General features: G+C 41.8%; 2 protein-coding genes across 2 annotated transcripts; one reads left to right on the top strand and one right to left on the bottom strand.

The window, feature by feature from the left end:
• Window positions 1-130: 130 nt before the first annotated feature.
• Window positions 131-1,133, bottom strand: LOC143526572 (uncharacterized). Its single transcript, XM_077021045.1, is given in 3 exon segments — window positions 131-738; window positions 895-1,061; window positions 1,111-1,133. Coding segments are annotated over 3 exon segments (798 nt in total).
• Window positions 1,134-3,844: 2,711 nt separating this feature from the next.
• Window positions 3,845-10,786, top strand: LOC143527679 (ethanolamine kinase 1). The gene is made up of 8 exons (XM_077022973.1): window positions 3,845-4,007; window positions 4,592-4,854; window positions 7,125-7,265; window positions 7,880-8,028; window positions 8,788-8,871; window positions 8,958-9,118; window positions 10,276-10,349; window positions 10,568-10,786. The coding sequence occupies exons 1-8, from the start codon at window positions 3,867-3,869 to the stop codon at window positions 10,635-10,637; spliced, it is 1,083 nt and encodes a 360-aa protein (XP_076879088.1). The 5' UTR covers window positions 3,845-3,866; the 3' UTR covers window positions 10,638-10,786.
• Window positions 10,787-18,284: the final 7,498 nt, after the last annotated feature.

The following is an 18,284-nucleotide window of genomic DNA, read 5'->3' on the forward strand; positions in this document are numbered from 1 at the left end:
ATACGGTCTTTCCTAGACATGAATCCATGTCAAGACAGTCAAATGTCAGTCTTAATGTCAGACTTAATGTCAAATTCGTTACTGAGACCATTAAGAAAAATTGTTGTTTGTGAATATCAACACCTCTGGCTCATTTCACCACTTCGTACCTGTATGTAAGCATGGGTACCACAACATGAGGTACCACAACATGGGGCACCACAACATGAGGTACCACAACATGAGGTACCACAACATGGGGTACCCAACATGGGGTATCACAACATGGGGTATCACAACATGAGGTACCACAACATGAGGTACCACAACATGGGGCACCACAGCATGAGGTACCACAACATGAGGTACCACAACATGGGGTACCACAACATGGGGTACCACAACATGGGGTACCCAACATGGGGCACCAAAACATGGGGTACCACAATAATTACCCTTGCTCAAAGCCTCTAAGCTGTCAACAACATGGGGTACCATAACATGAGGTACCACAACATGGGGTATCACAACATGGGGCACCACAACATGAGGTACCACAACAAGTACCACAACATGGGGTATCACAACATGGGGCACCACAACATGAGGTACCACAACATGAGGTACCACAACATGGGGCACCACAACATGAGGTACCACAACATGAAGTACCACAACAATGGGTACCATAATATGAGGTACCACAATATGGGGTACCAGAACATGGGGTACCACAATAATTACCCTTGCTCAAAGCCTCTAAGCTGTCAACAACATGGGGTACCCACCATGGGGTACCACAACATGGGGTACCATAACATGAGGTACCACAACATGGGGTATCACAACATGGGGCACCACAACATGAGGTACCACAACAGGTACCACAACATGGGGTATCACAACATGGGGCACCACAACATGAGGTACCACAACATGGGGCACCACAACATGAGGTACCACAACATGAAGTACCACAACATGAGGTACCACAACAATGGGTACCATAATATGAGGTACCACAATATGGGGTACCAGAACATGGGGTACCACAATAATTACCGTTGCTCAAAGCCTCTAAGCTGTCAACAACATGGGGTACCCACCATGGGGTACCACAACATGGGGTACCATAACATGAGGTACCACAACATGGGGTACCACAATAATTACCCTTGCTCAAAGCCTCTAAGCTGTCTCATTTATTATACACCTTTTATCTTGCATACAATTGTACTGAAAATAAATTAATTCCAGACACATACCACCCAGAATGATACATGAGAGGCAAATTTATTTGGCAGATTTAAGAGTTGGGAAAATCAGCGCTGAACTGGTTAAAAAAAGATGAACCACTGGAGATACAGGCTGTAAGACTGGTGCTCTCAACACTATTGTTTACCAGACCATACAGCAGAAACAGCCAGGTTTAGAAATGGCCACCTAGTGGAAAGGTACTTTAACAGTCAACTGGACATAAGGCATTGATGTGGTAAGATCACAGGCATTATCTGGTTCAGAATGCAGCTGCCCGTCTCCTCACTAGGACAAAGCGGCAGGAACATATTACACCCATATTGGCTTCCTTACACTGGTTACCGGTAGGCTACAGAATAGATTTTAAAATTTTAATGCTTACTTATCAGGCCGTCCATAATGAGACTCCATCTTACATTACTGAGCTCTTACATCCTTTTAATAGTGCAAGAAGTCTCAGGTCTTCAGATCAGGGGTTGCTAACTGTCCCCCGTACAAAATTAACATCTAAGGGGGACCGGGCTTTTGCGGTTTATGCCCCGAAACTGTGGAACAATCTCCCTGTTAATGTCAGACTTTCCGAGTCGGTTCTGATTTTTAAAAAACGTTTAAAAACACATTTTTACTCTCTTGCGTTTAACAGTGTTTGATCAATGTTTTCAGTATTGTATTTTTGAGTATTTTATTTAATTTCTACCTTAAGTAGGATATTGTATCATTATGATCGTGTTGTATTTTATTGCTATCTACCTTTGTAAAGCACTTTGTGATAAAACCTAGAAAAGTGCTATATAAATAAAGTTTTACTTACTTACTTACTTACTAGGCATTAAAAATAATGGAGAAAGGTGCTGCCCAAAACTCTGGTCATGTCAGAGTCCCTCACCATATCCGTCACTGCTCCCACAACTAACGCAGCAATATGGACTAAACATCATGTAGAGTAGCATGGAATGTTTACTAGTTGTCCAAGGAGGATGGTTCCTCCGGAACTCTTGGTCCTCCCAAAGAGTTTTTCTTTGCCAGTGTTACCTCTGGCCTGCTTATTAAGGATCAGCACCCATAACTTTATAAACTGCTTGTGTGACAACTTGTATTGCAAAAAGCACTACAAAATTAAACCAATCTTTAGAAAGCATTGCATAAATAAATCTGGCTAGCCTGTTTGTCTTCTACTCCTACACTATCACTATTGAGCCTAGTGTATATGCTATCAGGAGAGCAGCATCCTCCCGATTCCAAAGGCCAGGCCCTCAAAACTTCTAGAGGGTATTCAACATCAAAACCCATAACAAACTCAGAAGACATGCAGAGAAACCAGGGACTGAAGCAAGCTTCTAACTTGCTTCACAAATAATTGGTTGAATTGAAATTTAATAGGATTAGGTTAGGGTTAGGGTTTGGCTGATGAGTGTTAGGGTTATTAGGGTCACATGCAAGAGCAATGGAAATTTGTTTCAGGTGTGTGTGATTGAATCTTTGCTGGGGAAACAGCTAACATTCAGGGGATGGCGTCATCTGGTGGATAGACTGGGAGTTGCACATGACCAGGTAAAATTTTTTACAGTTATCTTGTGCTCAAGTAGAATCCCACATCCAAAGTCACAAATGTTTTGCCTATTCCACAAAAACAAATAGAAAAAAATAGATAATTGGTCTGCTAGGTTTACATCATGCAGACTGAAATCTTGCACTAAAATATTTTATATTAACATAAAAAGGCAATGCTCCAACATTTTAACTGTTTTATTATTATTATTATTATTATTATTATTATTATTATTGTTGTTGTTGTTGTTACATATTATTATCATTACTTTAGTACACAACATATTCATTCAGGACCTCACTCCTATGCACCACATGACCAGAGCCAGAAATATCATCAGTGACTCCTCACACTGTTCTCCATGCTGGGCTCTGGATTGGGATTCTGTAGCATTTGGTGCAGGACCACCAGGTTCTTGCAACAGCTTTTGCTCCAGGTCGTTAGACTGCTGAACTCTTTTGATAATATGCTGTTAGAACCAACACCATGGTTCTTATTCCTGTGCATTTTCCCATACCTTTAATTTACATCTTCTAATATATGCAAACAATATTTAACTTACTTTTCAGTGTATTTGGTTGCTATACATTTATTTGATATGTATTTGCACATTACATATTTCAATTCCATGTGGAGTTTATTGCAACATAATTTCATCATGTACACTTGTTAAATTCTGAATGATGATAAAGTTTGTCTAAATCTAGTCTTAAGTACTACACTCTTTTCATAATGAAATGCAACCTTGGATTCTATACGTAAAGCTGAGTTTTTAAATTATTCTAAACCCAAAGTTAATACATAGCCCTAACCTTAACCCTAGTTAATATGTAACCCTAACCCTAACCCTATGCACAAATCAAGCAGTGAAGATGCCCAAATGGACATTGCACTTTGATGTGTCCCAGTCTTGCTGAGTCACTGGACACTCAGAGGACATGGGTCACACATATGGCATGTGCCCAAATACAGTCCCAATAAACATGTCCTACTGACAAAGGCCATACTGTCCTCACCATCGCACAAGCGCTACTCACTTTGGTCTTGAGCTGGATTTGCACTGAACTCATCCAAAGAACGAATGGAACCTCTCCGAAACAACCAAAGAGATACATTTCTGCACATAGATGTATGCTTGGATGAGCAAGCACCTCGTGCTGGAATCATTAAGATACTGAAATTCTTGAGGCCACATTGGAAACCTGAGGACATTCAGATGAAGGCAAGTTCGGTGGTAGGACTCTGGCCCCTGCTACTATCATATACTGCTGATAAAAATAATAATGAACATCTTTATGACTGCACTTCATAGGCAGAAGGTTAACTGACTTTGCAGAATCATAAAAAAATACTTATTATGTTTATTGTGAGATGAAACTCAAAGTGACCTGAACATGAATCTTTTCTGAAATTCAAATCGCTTTTCTTGTGAGGTTTGTGTCTTGGATACCACTGTGGAAACAATATAGCCATGATACATGTTTGTAATGTTTGTTTTCTGCACGTCCAATGATTTTTAATTACAATGATTCAGCTTTATGTTGGATTTTAAAATTATATTTAAATTAGTGTAACTAAGATTAACAAAGTTAACAAACATAGTGCTAGCTGTTTTTTGATGTAGTTTAAAGATTCTGTATAGCAAAATTAAAGGCCCTTTAGAGTGACATGTATGCACTTTCTTACACAATCCTTTTTGTGAATCCTTGAGTGATACTTTCTGAATATAAGTCTGAGAGCAAAATTAATTATGGGAAGGAATAAAGTTATGTAAGCGATACAGTTACTCTTTTTGTTGCTGAACAGGTTTTCACAGAAGGCATCACTAATCAACTGGTTGGCTGTTATGTTGGGTCTGTGACCGAGACAGAAATGATGCTGGTGCGAATGTTTGGCCAAATGACAGAGCTGTTCGTTGACCGGAAAAAAGAAGTGGAGATGTTGAATCTGCTCCACGCACATGGGTGTGGTCCAAAACTGTACTGCAGTTTCCTGAACGGCCTGTGCTATGAGTTTGTGAAAGGGAATGTGCTGGATGACACCCTACTCAGACAGCCTTCTGTCTACAGGTCCGTACCTTCTGTCTGCAGGTCTGTATCTTCTGTCTGCAGGTCTGTACCTTCTGTCTGCAGGTCTGTACCTTCTGTCTGCAGGTCTGTACCTTCTGTCTACAGGTCTGTACCTTCTGTTTAAAGGTCTGTACCTGGTAACATTGCATAATTACATAGAAAGTACCTCACATTAATAAAAAAATAACTGACATAAAGGGAAAACAACGGACGGGTTCTACTTGTTTTTTGAAAGACAGATGAGACGTTTCTCCAAGTAAGGGATTATGTCTTTATCACCAAGTATACTGTGACAGAATGATCAGGTCCCGTGCCCTTCCATAGCTAGCAATGATTACCTATAGAATAAGCCAGCTTTTCAGAAATAACAGACCTCTGAATGGCCAATCAGAATCAAGCCTTCTACAGTGCTATGTAATAAAATCAATGCAAGTTCCTCATAGGTGAAATGAACCAATGCTTCATCCAAATGCTTAGTCCAAAGTTTCAAGCCATCAGTGATCTATATGGTTTCAGAGCTTGTATGAAGTTTAACTTGAGTTTGAACCAATGGAACATTTCTAAGTGTACTTAGGTCCACAACTCTGATTGACAAACTTTAGTGACAGACATCTCATGCAAAGTCTACATTTCAATATTCTGCTTAAAACTCTGCTATGCCATTAACATTTCACTAGTGTGGTTTTTCTGCACTGAAAAAAAGAACTTGTTGGATTTACTCAATTCAATAGTGGACATTGGTTGCACACATTTGTTTTGCTTCAGCAACTTACTTTCTCTGTGTGTTGTGTAGTTTTTACACAATAAAATTACATGTCTGTTTAAAACAGACAGACATGAGGCAGTTGTAATGCATTAGTTAACATGAACAACACATGAAGTAACACATTAACAATAATTAACAGTAACAGTTGCGGCTTCTGTTTTGGCTCTTTGTTGTTTACACTTTTTTTGGTGTGACCTTAAAGGAATATATTACATTGTACTGATTTACATACATAAGTAATGAGTAACTTGGAAATATCCAAAATCTATCAGCATAGGAACAATCTAACAGATACACTCAAAATGCTTACATAAATCCAAGACATGGCTTGTCTCTTTTTTTCAGTGTGGAAATCACTGCTCCTCTCCAGTGCTAAAAACAGCATTAAATTACATTAAACTAGCTTTAAACTATTGTTAAAATACATTAAACTACATTAAGCTAACATTAAAATAGCATTGAACTATATTAGCTTGTATATGGCCACTTAATGTATACAGTATATGAATTTGTATAATCAGATAAGGTTTAAGCTAAATTAGGTGATGAGTGTATGTGCTTGAGGAAATTAAGATGCCATGCAGAGTGTACAAAGATGTTTATTACAAAGACGTTTATTACAAAAATGTTTATTACGAAGACGTTTATTAAAAAGATGTTTATTACAAACAGGTTTATTATGCACAACACAAACTGAACCTAAAACATGAAGGAAAACACGGAACAGTTAATGAAGATAAAGAATGGTAAACAAGTTGCATGCACGAGAAGCACAGGTGTCAAACACCAACAAAAGACCACAGAATGAGGACTTAAGCACCTACACTAACACTTACACTAACACCAACAAAAGACCACAGAATGAGGACTTAAACACTTACACTTACATTAACACTAACACTAACACCAACAAAAGACCACAGAATGAGGACTTAAACACTTACACTAACTTACACTAACACGGACAATAATGATGGATAAGTGTGACATATTACCACATGATCACGAGGAGACACACACACACACACACAAATATGGCATCACATGGTCATGGACACACACACACACACACACACACACACACACACACACACACACACACACACACACACACTAAAACAGCTAAAAACAGTATGGACGCACTTCAGTTCCTATGCTGATAGATTTTGGATATTTCCAAGTTACTCATTACTTATGTATGTAAATCAGTACAATGTAATATATTCCTTTAAGGTCACACCAAAAAAAGTGTAAACAACAAAGAGCCAAAACAGAAGCCGCAACTGTTACTGTTAATTATTGTTAATGTGTTACTTCATGTGTTGTTCATGTTAACTAATGCATTACTTCACATTAGTTAGTCAACACTTAATGTAAAGTGTTACCCCACATTTATACCACATTATTTATTTATTATTATTATTGACATGAATTTGATCAAATACATGTTAAAAGAATTATATAAGTGTTTTAATAATTACAATAAAAAATCTATTATTTTTAGATTGATTGCAGCAGAAATGGGGAAAATCCACTCCATAAAGCCCAGGGCCACTTCATCTCCGGTTCCAGTCCTGTGGTCAAAATTATCCCATTACCTGCAATTGCTTCGGAGTTCAGAAAATGATGCTACTCTGTGCCACAGGTAAGAGACCATCCCACATAACTGAAACCTTTTCTATGAATGTTCCTTCACACAAAAACACTCGGAGTCTGTAGTGCATTATGGGTCCTCCAGAGAGACTCTGTAGTGCATTATGGGTCCTCCAGAGAGAGTCTGTAGTGTATTATGTGTCCTCCAGAGAGTCTGTAGTGCATTATGGGTCCTCCAGAGAGACTCTGTAGTGTATTATGGGTTCTCCAGAGAGACTCTGTAGTGCATTATGGGTCCTCCAGAGAGAGTCTGTAGTGCATTATGGGTCCTCCAGAGAGATTCTGTAGTGTATTATGGGTCCTCCAGAAAGACTCTGTAGTGCATTATGGGTCCTCCAGAGAGAGTATGTAGTGCATTATGGGTCCTCCAGAGAGAGTTTGTAGTGCATTATGGGTCCTCTAGAGAGAGTCTGTAGTGCATTATGGGTCCTCCAAAGAGAGTCTGTAGCAGCAGCATAAATCATCTCAGTATTTTAAAAGCTATTCTCCTTGTAGCATACCACAATGAAGAATCTGCCATCCTTTAATATAGGTAAATCACTAAAAGCAGTATACCCGATTAACATTATTTAAATGCCTGATTGTTGCTTTTGATGAACTCTAAAGGTCCAGTGTCCAGCAGAAAGTTCCCAGTATTGACACCCTACTAAGTGAGATGGAAGATGTGAAGAGACATTTAAATGGAATAGATTCTCCAGTTGTACTGTGCCACAATGATCTCCTAATCAAAAATATTATCCACAACCCAGCTGAAGGTGACATAAGCAATTCATATGCAATATTAGCAAGAGTTAAGCCATTAATTATGGGACTAAAACATGTCCACATAGTGGGAGGACTGCCCTAAACATGGGGTAAATGGCCCATGCAAACATGTAATTAGAATAGAATGTGTATAAGACAGAAAAGTATTATATTATCTTTATTGCATTTATTATATATGTATGCCTGGAATCCAGATTCATACGTGTCAAAGTTCAAAAGACAAAATTAATACAAAGAAATCAGGAAATAGTTCATGTTAAAATCTACCAACAATGTTTTGATGGGTGGGAAAGGTGCTATCTGGTCTCATATAGGAATCAAACCCAAGGCCTCCCAGTGATCCCAGTGACCCCAGTGAGCTACATGACAAGCCACCAGCAGTATGGGGCACATTCAAGTACAGAACAGATCTAGAACTTTACTAAATTACACACAGAACTGTATAAAACCCAAGACTGAGTGCTCAGGACTGAGAGTTTCCCTTAAGTTAAGGCAGACATAGGTGCTGCTGGTTTGGCTTGGGTTAGGTTAGGGTTAGTGTTAGGGCTACTTTAGGGGTAGGGTTAGTTAGAGTTAGATTAGGGTTAAGATTAGGTTAGAGTTAGGGTTAGGTTAGGGTTAGGTTAGACTGATGAGGAGCTCTGTCCCTCTGGGGATCATGGATGCCCTAACACTAACCATACATTAAAATCTTGAACTCTTCATATATAAATTCATATAAAAATATAATCTTCATATTTTTCTTTTAGGTATAGTGAAATTTATTGACTTTGAATATGCTGATTTTAATTACCAAGCTTATGACATTGGAAACCACTTCAATGAATTTGCAGGTAATCTATTATGCAAAATTAATAAACATTCAAAATACTGTCAGGTGTTGATTCATACAAGGAAATCTGTTTTGTTTTGAGTGAAGGTGTGAATGATGTGGACTACAGCCTTTACCCAAGTCATGAGCTGCAAATGGAATGGCTGACTGTATATCTGCAGAGTTTCAGGCACAACACAGGTAGAGACTGTGCTATAACCCAGAGGGACCTACAGGAACTCTACATCAAAGTCTGCAAATTCTCACTGGTGAGGCTTCTTATGATACTTTTCAATATAGCTGTGTAAACCCACACCTCAGTAAACCATTAGAACAAGTGTCTTTTTAAAAGAAAACATCAATTTTCTAGTGTCCATATATTAATCTAGATTACATTGGCTCATTCAGAATATGCGTGCTACTGAGATGCATCTGTGAGATAGGGTTTCTTAATATAGCGGGTGCATTAGACCAGGTGCTCATCTCCTGTTTCCAAAATGCATCAATGACTGCTTGAGAATGCTGTTCTACTTTGATACTTGAAGAAAAAAAACATGCTTAATAAAATGTACGCTACTCGTGTTCAATGGTTTATTCAGTTAAACATGAAGATAGTACTGTAAGTATACATACTTTAAGAGGGTATATTCAGTCAAACATGAATTTGTAAGCCTACTGTACATTAAAAGGAGTTGATAACATGTTTATTCAGCTTAGTGTTGCCACCTGTCCCGATTTTACCGGGACTGTCCCGGTTTTCAACTTTTTATTATTTGGCCCCGGCAAAAAAAATTCATTTAATGTCCCAGTTTTCACTAGGTGGTTAGTTCAAATGACTATTTAGACTGTTTCTGCACACTTTAAATCTTTTTTTTCTCGCTGTGTCCATTTTACACCCCCCCGGTAACATTTTACGTTCAACAATTTACAGACCTAGGTGGCAACCCTAATTCAGCTAAACATGAGATTTGAAATGTAAGCCAACATTTAGTACAAGGGCTCGATAACCGGTTTTCGGCGGTGGCGACTCTTCCCCTGGGCTGCATCAGTGCTTGACCCAGCGTCAGCAGCATTAGCAAACGGGTGCTTTGCGTTTAAATGGTACTTCAGACTGGTAGAACTCCTACAATAAACTAATTCCGCGTTGCATAAGGTGCAAACAACTTTAGTCTTGTTTAGAAACATTAGGAAGCTTCTTAAAAATGAATTTTCCATGAAGCGAAGCTGGCGGCTGCATCCATGTAAGCACACGTGCAATTTGTTGTGGGTGGTAATTCACAGGTTTGTCAAAGCTGTTTATGATTGTTCATATACACCTATGTATCACTGATCACCATTTAATAATCTCTTGGCTGTTTATATATGTGGATCCAATTAGCGTTAATTAATCTTTTGGCTGTTTATGTCCATTTGCGTCTGTGTTTAGGCTGCACATTTGTTCTGGGGTCTCTGGGCTCTGTTACAGTCCAAATATTCTACCATTGATTTTGACTTCCTGAGGTTAGTTATTTTACAGTGTTTCAAACCAGGTTTATTGTATAAATTAGTGATTGGCTTACATAAATAATATGATAGATATTTTGAAGAAAGTTTTGTTAGTAACTGTCTCAGTTGTCATTTCATTGACATCACAGTCATAGCACTGAGTGGCATGCTGGATTTTTCTGTGTTGTGCAATTTGATCATGCAAGTCCTGACGATTATAACCTCTCTTTTAGGTATGCCACAGCCCGATTCGACTACTACTTTGAGAAGAAGCAAAAGTACTTGGGGATGAAACATATCTGACTGAGGTTTAGAGTGTGACTGTAGCTATGAGTCTATAAAGCAGATCAAAAGAAATCTTAAGAAAGTTCATTTGGTGCTGAGTCAAAGTCAAAGTGTGAGTGAAGGTTTGATGTTTCCCCCTTAGCAGCTGAATGGATTATAATAGATACAGCAGCATCTGCTCTTATTCATTATTAAAAAACATTTAACCATGAGTAATGTTAATGCTTTCATTACCGCCTTGTAGCTAGCAGTTACAGTGCTACAGTATAACTAGTAATAGTCAGTTTTGAAAGTTATTTTTATATGAAAAATAAAGAGATCAGAAGTTGGGTACACTGTGGTCATAAAGGGATGGACATGGTCAGCAACAATACTCAGGTAGGCTGTGGCTTTGACATGATGCACAATTGGTACTAATGGGCCGAAAGTGTACCAGGGAAATATCCCCCACACCATTGCACCACCACCACCAGCCTGAATTGTTGATACAAGGCAGGAGGAATCCATGCTTTCATGTTGTTGATGCCAAATTCTGACCCTACCATCCAAATGTCGCAGCAGAAATCGAGACCAGGCAACATTTTTCCAATCTTCTATTGTAATTTTGGTGAGCCTGCACGAATTGTAGCCCCAGTTTCCTGTTCTTAGCTGACAGGAGTGGCACCCGGTGTGATCTTCTGTTCAAGGTTCAATGTTTTCAACTAAATGCACTGAGTTGCTGCCATGTGATTGGCTGATTCGGCATTTGTGTTAATGAGCAGTTGGACAGGTGTACCTAATAGTGGCCGGTGAGTGTATATTTATATACTCAGTGACCACTATAAGAATCAGCTGCATTGTATCTACATTTGCTGGCTGCTTTTAAGGCACATATGTAAAGTGGGTACAAATGGCGTTCAGCTACAGACAGGCAAACACAGAAGGTGATGTGAGTGTCCAGGTGTGAGTGAGCCATAAACAGTCAGAGTTCAGTTGACCCAAAGGGTTTATTATTATAATTGACAGTGTCAAGCATACTACAATAACATTGTGATTAAAACATATCCCACACTATCTGAAGGTTAATAATGACAAAACAGTGTAGGTGTCAAACACAATCCTGTGCTGATGGAATGGATTCGGTTGCTAAGTGCCTGCTCTTGCTATTGGGGGAGACTGCTGTCAATCAAGCACATTTCCTCAGTTTTCTTACTCACATGCCTCTGCCAGGAAGGAAATAACAGGCTCAGATGTTTATGTGCAACTTCATATAATGGTTGTGTAGCAGACATTAACCGGACGATGGGCTCCGGGCGGGCGAAGAAGTCACAACACACTGGAATACGGTACTCTGCGTTGTTTATTCGATTCAGCTTCTCTCTGAGTGAGACATGGGGCAGAATCAGCACGCGCACACGCACACACACACACACACACACAGGCTTTGCTTCTCCCTCGCTCTCTCTCCCGCCAGTTCAGCATTCACAATGCTACTACCGTTTTTCTTTTTTTTTTTTTTACATATACAGCCGAAAGGAGAAAAGGCCCTATATATAACTTACTAATATAAACCAGCAGTGTTAATACACAGTCACAATATAAACATATTTTAAAGAGTTCCAAATTTTTCCATTTTTTTCTCGACAGGAAAACATACCTGAGTGAGACATGGGGCAGAATCAGCACGCGCACACGCACACACACACAGGCTTTGCTTCTCCCTCGCTCTCTCTCCCGCCTGCACGAGGCATAAAACAATGGATGACTCGACTCCAATGTTAAAAGCATCATCTAACTCGGTTTAACTTAAGAGTTTAGAAAGAGAGGCAACTAGCGATATAACTTCTCACAGCGTAGTTTATCTCTTAAACTTAAAAGATATGTTTCTACACTTTTAAATTGTGAAATTTATGGGAGAGCGCAAAACACCTGCTTACCAGTTCAGCATTCACAATGCTACTGGCGATTTTGCCGCGAAAGCACCGGATAGCTCAGGCGTGTGTCGCACTAATTGCCGCCCCACATAAAACAAACAAGGGGGAACCCCCAAAGGGAACCATATACAAAAACCTCTTTTTTTCTTTTAAAGTTTTAACTTAACATAGAGATTGTAAAACAAAGCTTGGTGAAGTTCATTAAAAAAAATAGACATTCACATATTCGAAAATATTACCACGGCTACATACTCCCCCCTGAACTTCACAAAGCTTGCACAGAACAGGTTACATACCACACAAATTAGAAGGATAACTAAGAAAAGTCATTATTCTACAACCACAAAATACCATTACGCAACACGTGTGTCCCAACTACTAGGGAAAGGGGCAATAAAGAGTTGATCAGACTCGTTAATGCCACCTCACTAAGGGGATGCCTTGTACACCACCCACTGGTATGACTCAAATGACTTTCTCCTTCTTTTTTTCCCCACACAAGGAAACCATCACTCTTTTCACTTATTTTTCTTGGGAGCCCCCTAAATCAATAAAGATTTTGCTAAATCTCTGGCTGATCTGTGCACTGCTTTCTGCGTCATATTCTGTATCAGCCTATTCACAGGTCTCACCAGCCTACCAGCCCGTGTCTTAACCTGGGTCACTATTCCAGTAACAGATGAAGCAGCATTATCTGTGGATATCATGCTGGTCTTTCCTGGATTCTCCTCAGCACTAGCCTCAGCGACCTCAGCAGGCCTAATGCCTTGGCTATCATCCTCACTAATCTGAAAGTGACTGGAAGTGGATTCTAAGTCCATACTACTGGGGTGACGTTCCATCTCTCCACATTCAGGTGTGCATGGACACTCAGAGGGGTTAGTGTCACCTAGTGTTGCTATCCAACTAGCAGTCCTTTCTCCCTTATCAGAGGCATCTTCTGACACCATGGACGATCTAGAAGATCCTTGAGCCTGTTCATGACTTGACTCTGAGTCTCCGAAAGATGGCTCTATTTCAACCTCTGTGTCAAAGGGCAGGAAATTGACCTGCAGCATCAAGTTCCGATGGACCACTTTTTCTTGGCCAGTGTTGATGTTTCTCACCCGATAAGTGTGGCACTTAGGATCTCTCGAGACTACCAGGTAAGGTGTGGACTCCCACCTGTCCGCCAGTTTCCGTCGTCCTCGCTCACCCTTATTGGCCAGCAATATGCGATCGCCTTCCTCAATGTCACAGCCTTTCATCCTCCTGTTATAAAGCTCTGTCTGGCGCTGTCGACTGGTATCTGCACTGGCTTGGGCAAGAGCTGCAGCCTCCCGGAGGTCAGCACGAATACTGTTGATGTAGCCATCATAGTCAACAATGTCATTGTCCCTTCCTACATTGTGAAACACTACATCGACTGGCAGACGAGGGATTCTCCCAAACATCAGGAAAAATGGGGCATGGCCAGTAGATTCATGTGCTGTACAATTATACATAAAGGTCAAAGTCTGTAACATTTGTGGCCACTTCTGCTTAGCTCTCGGGGGCAAAGCCCGGATCATACCTCCCAACGTGCGATTAAATCGCTCAACGTGGCCATTGCCCATCGGGTGGTAGGCAGTTGTTCTTGATTTTTTTACTCCAGCAATCTGTAGCAATTCTTGGATTAGGTGGCTTTCAAAATTTGCACCCTGATCTGCATGGATGCGCTCAGGGAACCCATACAAGCAAAACACCCTGTCCCACAGCTGACGTGCTACTTGCTTAGCGGACTGATCACGACAAACAAATGAATGGGCCATTTTGGTAAAATGGTCAGTGACCACGAGAACGTCTACAGATTTGCCATGAGAGTCCTCAGCAGACCAGAAGTCAATACACACCAATTCTAAGGGTCGTGTAGTTCGCACACTCTCAAGTGGGGCTCGTCCTTCTGGTTCGGGGGTCTTGCTCACCACACACCGTTTACAGTGCTTGACATACTCCCGAATCTCTCGTTCCATGTCGACCCAGAAGAATCTCTGCCTGGCCAAATAGAGTGTTCTACTCTGGCCCTGGTGACCAGCGTCGTTATGAACACCCTGCAGAACCTGACTAACGAGGGAGGCTGGAACGACATATTGGTAGCGTTTTTTGCCCGACAGGGGGTCTTTGCATAAGCGATACAGGATTCCATCTAGCATTTTCAACTTATCTCACTGTTTCAGAGTCTTCAACATCCTAAAGGTCTCTTTTGCCCTCTCTCGTCTTGATGGCCTTGTACCACGTGTGACATACGAAAGAACTTGAGACAAAACAGGATCCTGCTGCTGTTTATCCTGAAGCTCCTTCAGTGAAAATACTGACAAAGCGCCTTGGTCTGATGGTAGGAGACTGTGCACATCCTGAGACAACCATAGCGCAACTCTCTCCTTGGGCCCTGTGCTCCACCCAGTTTGGCCATTCAGTATAGCCGACACCTCATCACTTGAGAGCGAGCAACAGGTTAACTCCTGGCAGGGAGATGGAGGTTTAACCACCTGGCACTGCGTACTGACCAGAAAGGTGCGTTGGACCACATCCTCTTTGTAATGCTCTGCTTCGTCCAAGAGCACATTATAGGGCTCAACAACCAACCTCTGGCTGACGCGGCTACGTGTAAAGGGCTGTCTGCTCAAGGCGTCCGCCACCACATTCTTACTGCCAGGGATATACTGGATGCTGAAATTGTACGGAGCCAATTTAGCGACCCACCTCTGCTCACACGCATCGAGTTTCGGCTTCGTTAAGATGTAGGTTAACGGATTGTTGTCCGTCCAGACAGTAAAAGAGTGGCCTTTTAACCAGTGACTGAACTTGTCACAGACGGACCACTTTAGAGCCAGAAACTCTAGACGGTGAGCAGGGTAGTTACACTGGGCACGGGTGAGGGCCTTACTGGCAAAAGCAATGGGACGGGCTTTTGTTTCTCCCTCAGTCACCTGAGACAGCACAGCACCCAAGCCGTCCAATGAAGCATCTGTAGACAGAATGAATGGTCGACTGAAATCGGGGTGTGCGAGCACTACAGATTCCAATAGCGCAGATTTCAATTGTTCAAAGGACTGGCTATGTTCTTGCTTCCAATCATTCGGACTCAACTTCTTGAAAGCAGCAGCCCCCTTCCTGTGGATCTTCTGACCCTTCGGCGCAGCAGTCAGTGAAAACAGTGGTTTTGCTATGCCAGAGCAATTTGGTATGAACCGCTGGTAGTACATTATCATACCTAAAAATGCCTTGATTTTCCTTTGTGACGGGCTAGCTCCATCCTCCATCATGAGATCAGCCTCTGTCATGGCAGTAATAGCCCTGACTTTGTCAGGATCCGTTGCCACTCCATTTTCATCTATAACATGCCCCAGGAACCTCACACTTCTCCTCAACAAGTGGCACTTTTTAGGAGCCAACTTAAGTCCATGGGCACTCAACCTGGCAAAGACCATTTCGAGCCGTCTCAAAGCCTCGTCTTCATTAGGTGCGAATACAAGAAGGTCATCCAAATAACAGAGAAGGGTGAGGAAATTCTGATCACCAAATACACCCATCATGAGCCTCATGAAGCTTGCCGGGCTATTACACAGACCTTGCGGTAATCTGTTAAACTCGAACAATCCCATAGGGGTCGTGAAAGCGGTGAATTTTTTATCCTCTTCAGCCATCTCAATGTTATAGAACCCAGAAGTGAGGTCCATCGCACTGAATATTGCATTGCCCCCCAAAGCGGCTAGACAATCGGCTTGGTGTGGTAAGGGATGAGCGTCTTTCACGGTGCGGGTGTTCAGCCACCGATAATCTACACAGATACGTAGGTCTCCACTTTTTTTCCAAACCAGCACAAGCGGCGAGGCCCACTCACTGGAAGACTTACGGATGATTTCACGCTCCTCCATTTCTGAGAGCACCTGTCTGAGCTTATGGTAATGTCCAGGAGGCACACGACGGTAAGGGAGTCTGAACGGCCGGTCATCTGACAGACGTATGCGATGGAGAAAATCTTTGGCTTTGCCACAATCCAGTTTGTCCTTTGAAAACACACCTTCATATTTGCGTATCAGCTGCACTAGCCGTTCCTTCCAGCATGTAGACACCTCGCACGAGTCAACATCGAGATCACCTAAACCGAACTGGCTCAGTCTGTCATGAAAACTAGAAGCAGGTTGAGTTTTGTCGGCCGTGGAACCATCCACCCTCTGGTTTGACACTATTACTTCACTACGGTCAGACTGGTTATACTTCACATCAAGATCCTCGAGAGCCAAGCATGGAGATACATCAGCCACCTTCGAGTTTCTCTTTAAGGTGACTGGCCTATCACTTGGGTTTAGGATCTTAACCGGCACCCACCTATCAGCATTCATTGAGGCCACTACCCTACCAACCATGATATCTTTCCTGTGCGGTTGTGACTTGGGTGGTTCGACGAGGACAGCACTTCCCACAGAAACCGGGGCGATTGAGGGTAGCTTGGCCCATACTAGATGCTCCTGTCGAGGTAGAAGTGTGACAGCTTGTGTAAGTTTAGCCGTACCTAGGGTGTCAGGAATTTCTCTGCCCTTCCACCTGTGCAGTCCAGACAACATGTTTAAGAAACATTCAATTTCAGGTTCTCCTGAACTTTCGGCCAAGCTGAGAACACGCCAGTAGTTGGGAGTTTCCTTGAGATGACTGAGGATGTACTTAATAACGTTAGTACCCAGAATGACATGATCACGCTGCCCAGGAACAACTAATGTAGGTACACTGACTGTATATCCATAAACTTCCATCTCTATCTGATAGATGCACTTTGGGCGTACTTGAACTCCACCACAGCCTACAAGTGTGACGTCAGAATCCACTTCACTGAATTCTAGTGCAATCCCTGAGCTCTTGAGCTTGTGTTCCGCTTCTTCATTCATGGTACATGCCATAGATCCACTATCTAGTAGAGCTCGCAATGTGATTTGACCTTTCACAAGCACATCGGTGTAAAACAGACTGTCAGCTTTTTCTAACTTCATCACATTTTGGAACAGAATTTCACTTTTATCAGATGCGGATTTGCAGCAACTTTCATACAGTGACATGTCATCTCCACAATCGAGGGTTTCATCTTTATCACCCACGCTGTTCCCCCCTAGGCGTGAGTGTGCTAGTTTCCCTGGTTATGTGACACAGAGTTAAGCTGGGGAGCTGGTAAAACCATGTTGGGGCAATCCTTACGCTGATGTCCTACTTCGAAGCAGGTTAAACATCGCTTCTCTCTCATACAATGTGAGCGAGTGGTATGGGAAGCGTCACTACAAACACGACAGACTAACCCGCGAGTCCATGACGTCACATGGGGCCCTGAAGAGTTGCGAACCGGCTGGTTGGTACGTTCAAGCACCCTTTCCAACATGCTGAGCACACGCTCTAATGTATTAGAGTCAGATGCCACATTATCGTTGCGTTTAGAGATGTTATTGGGGATACACTGTGTAGCATTAAGAACTGTGCATCCTGCTTCAGTGGTCTCCTCTGGGCTAGCAACAGCTGTAGCCGTAGCGACTTGGAGTGTGCGAGGCTTTGGGACACTGGGAGTTTTGCGTGACCAATGTTCCCTCTGATGCTCATCTATGGCCTCCTGAACTTCTTCAAATGACCATTTAGTCATTGGCTTGCACTTAAATACGCTGGACAGGTCAGGACTAGGGCAGTTCCGAATGAACATCATAGCTACTTCAGCATTCATATTCCCCATCCTACTCCCACTGCACAGTAAATG

Source organism: Brachyhypopomus gauderio, chromosome 11 (genome assembly GCF_052324685.1).
Source record: "Brachyhypopomus gauderio isolate BG-103 chromosome 11, BGAUD_0.2, whole genome shotgun sequence".
NCBI classification, from domain to species: Eukaryota; Metazoa; Chordata; class Actinopteri; order Gymnotiformes; family Hypopomidae; genus Brachyhypopomus; species Brachyhypopomus gauderio.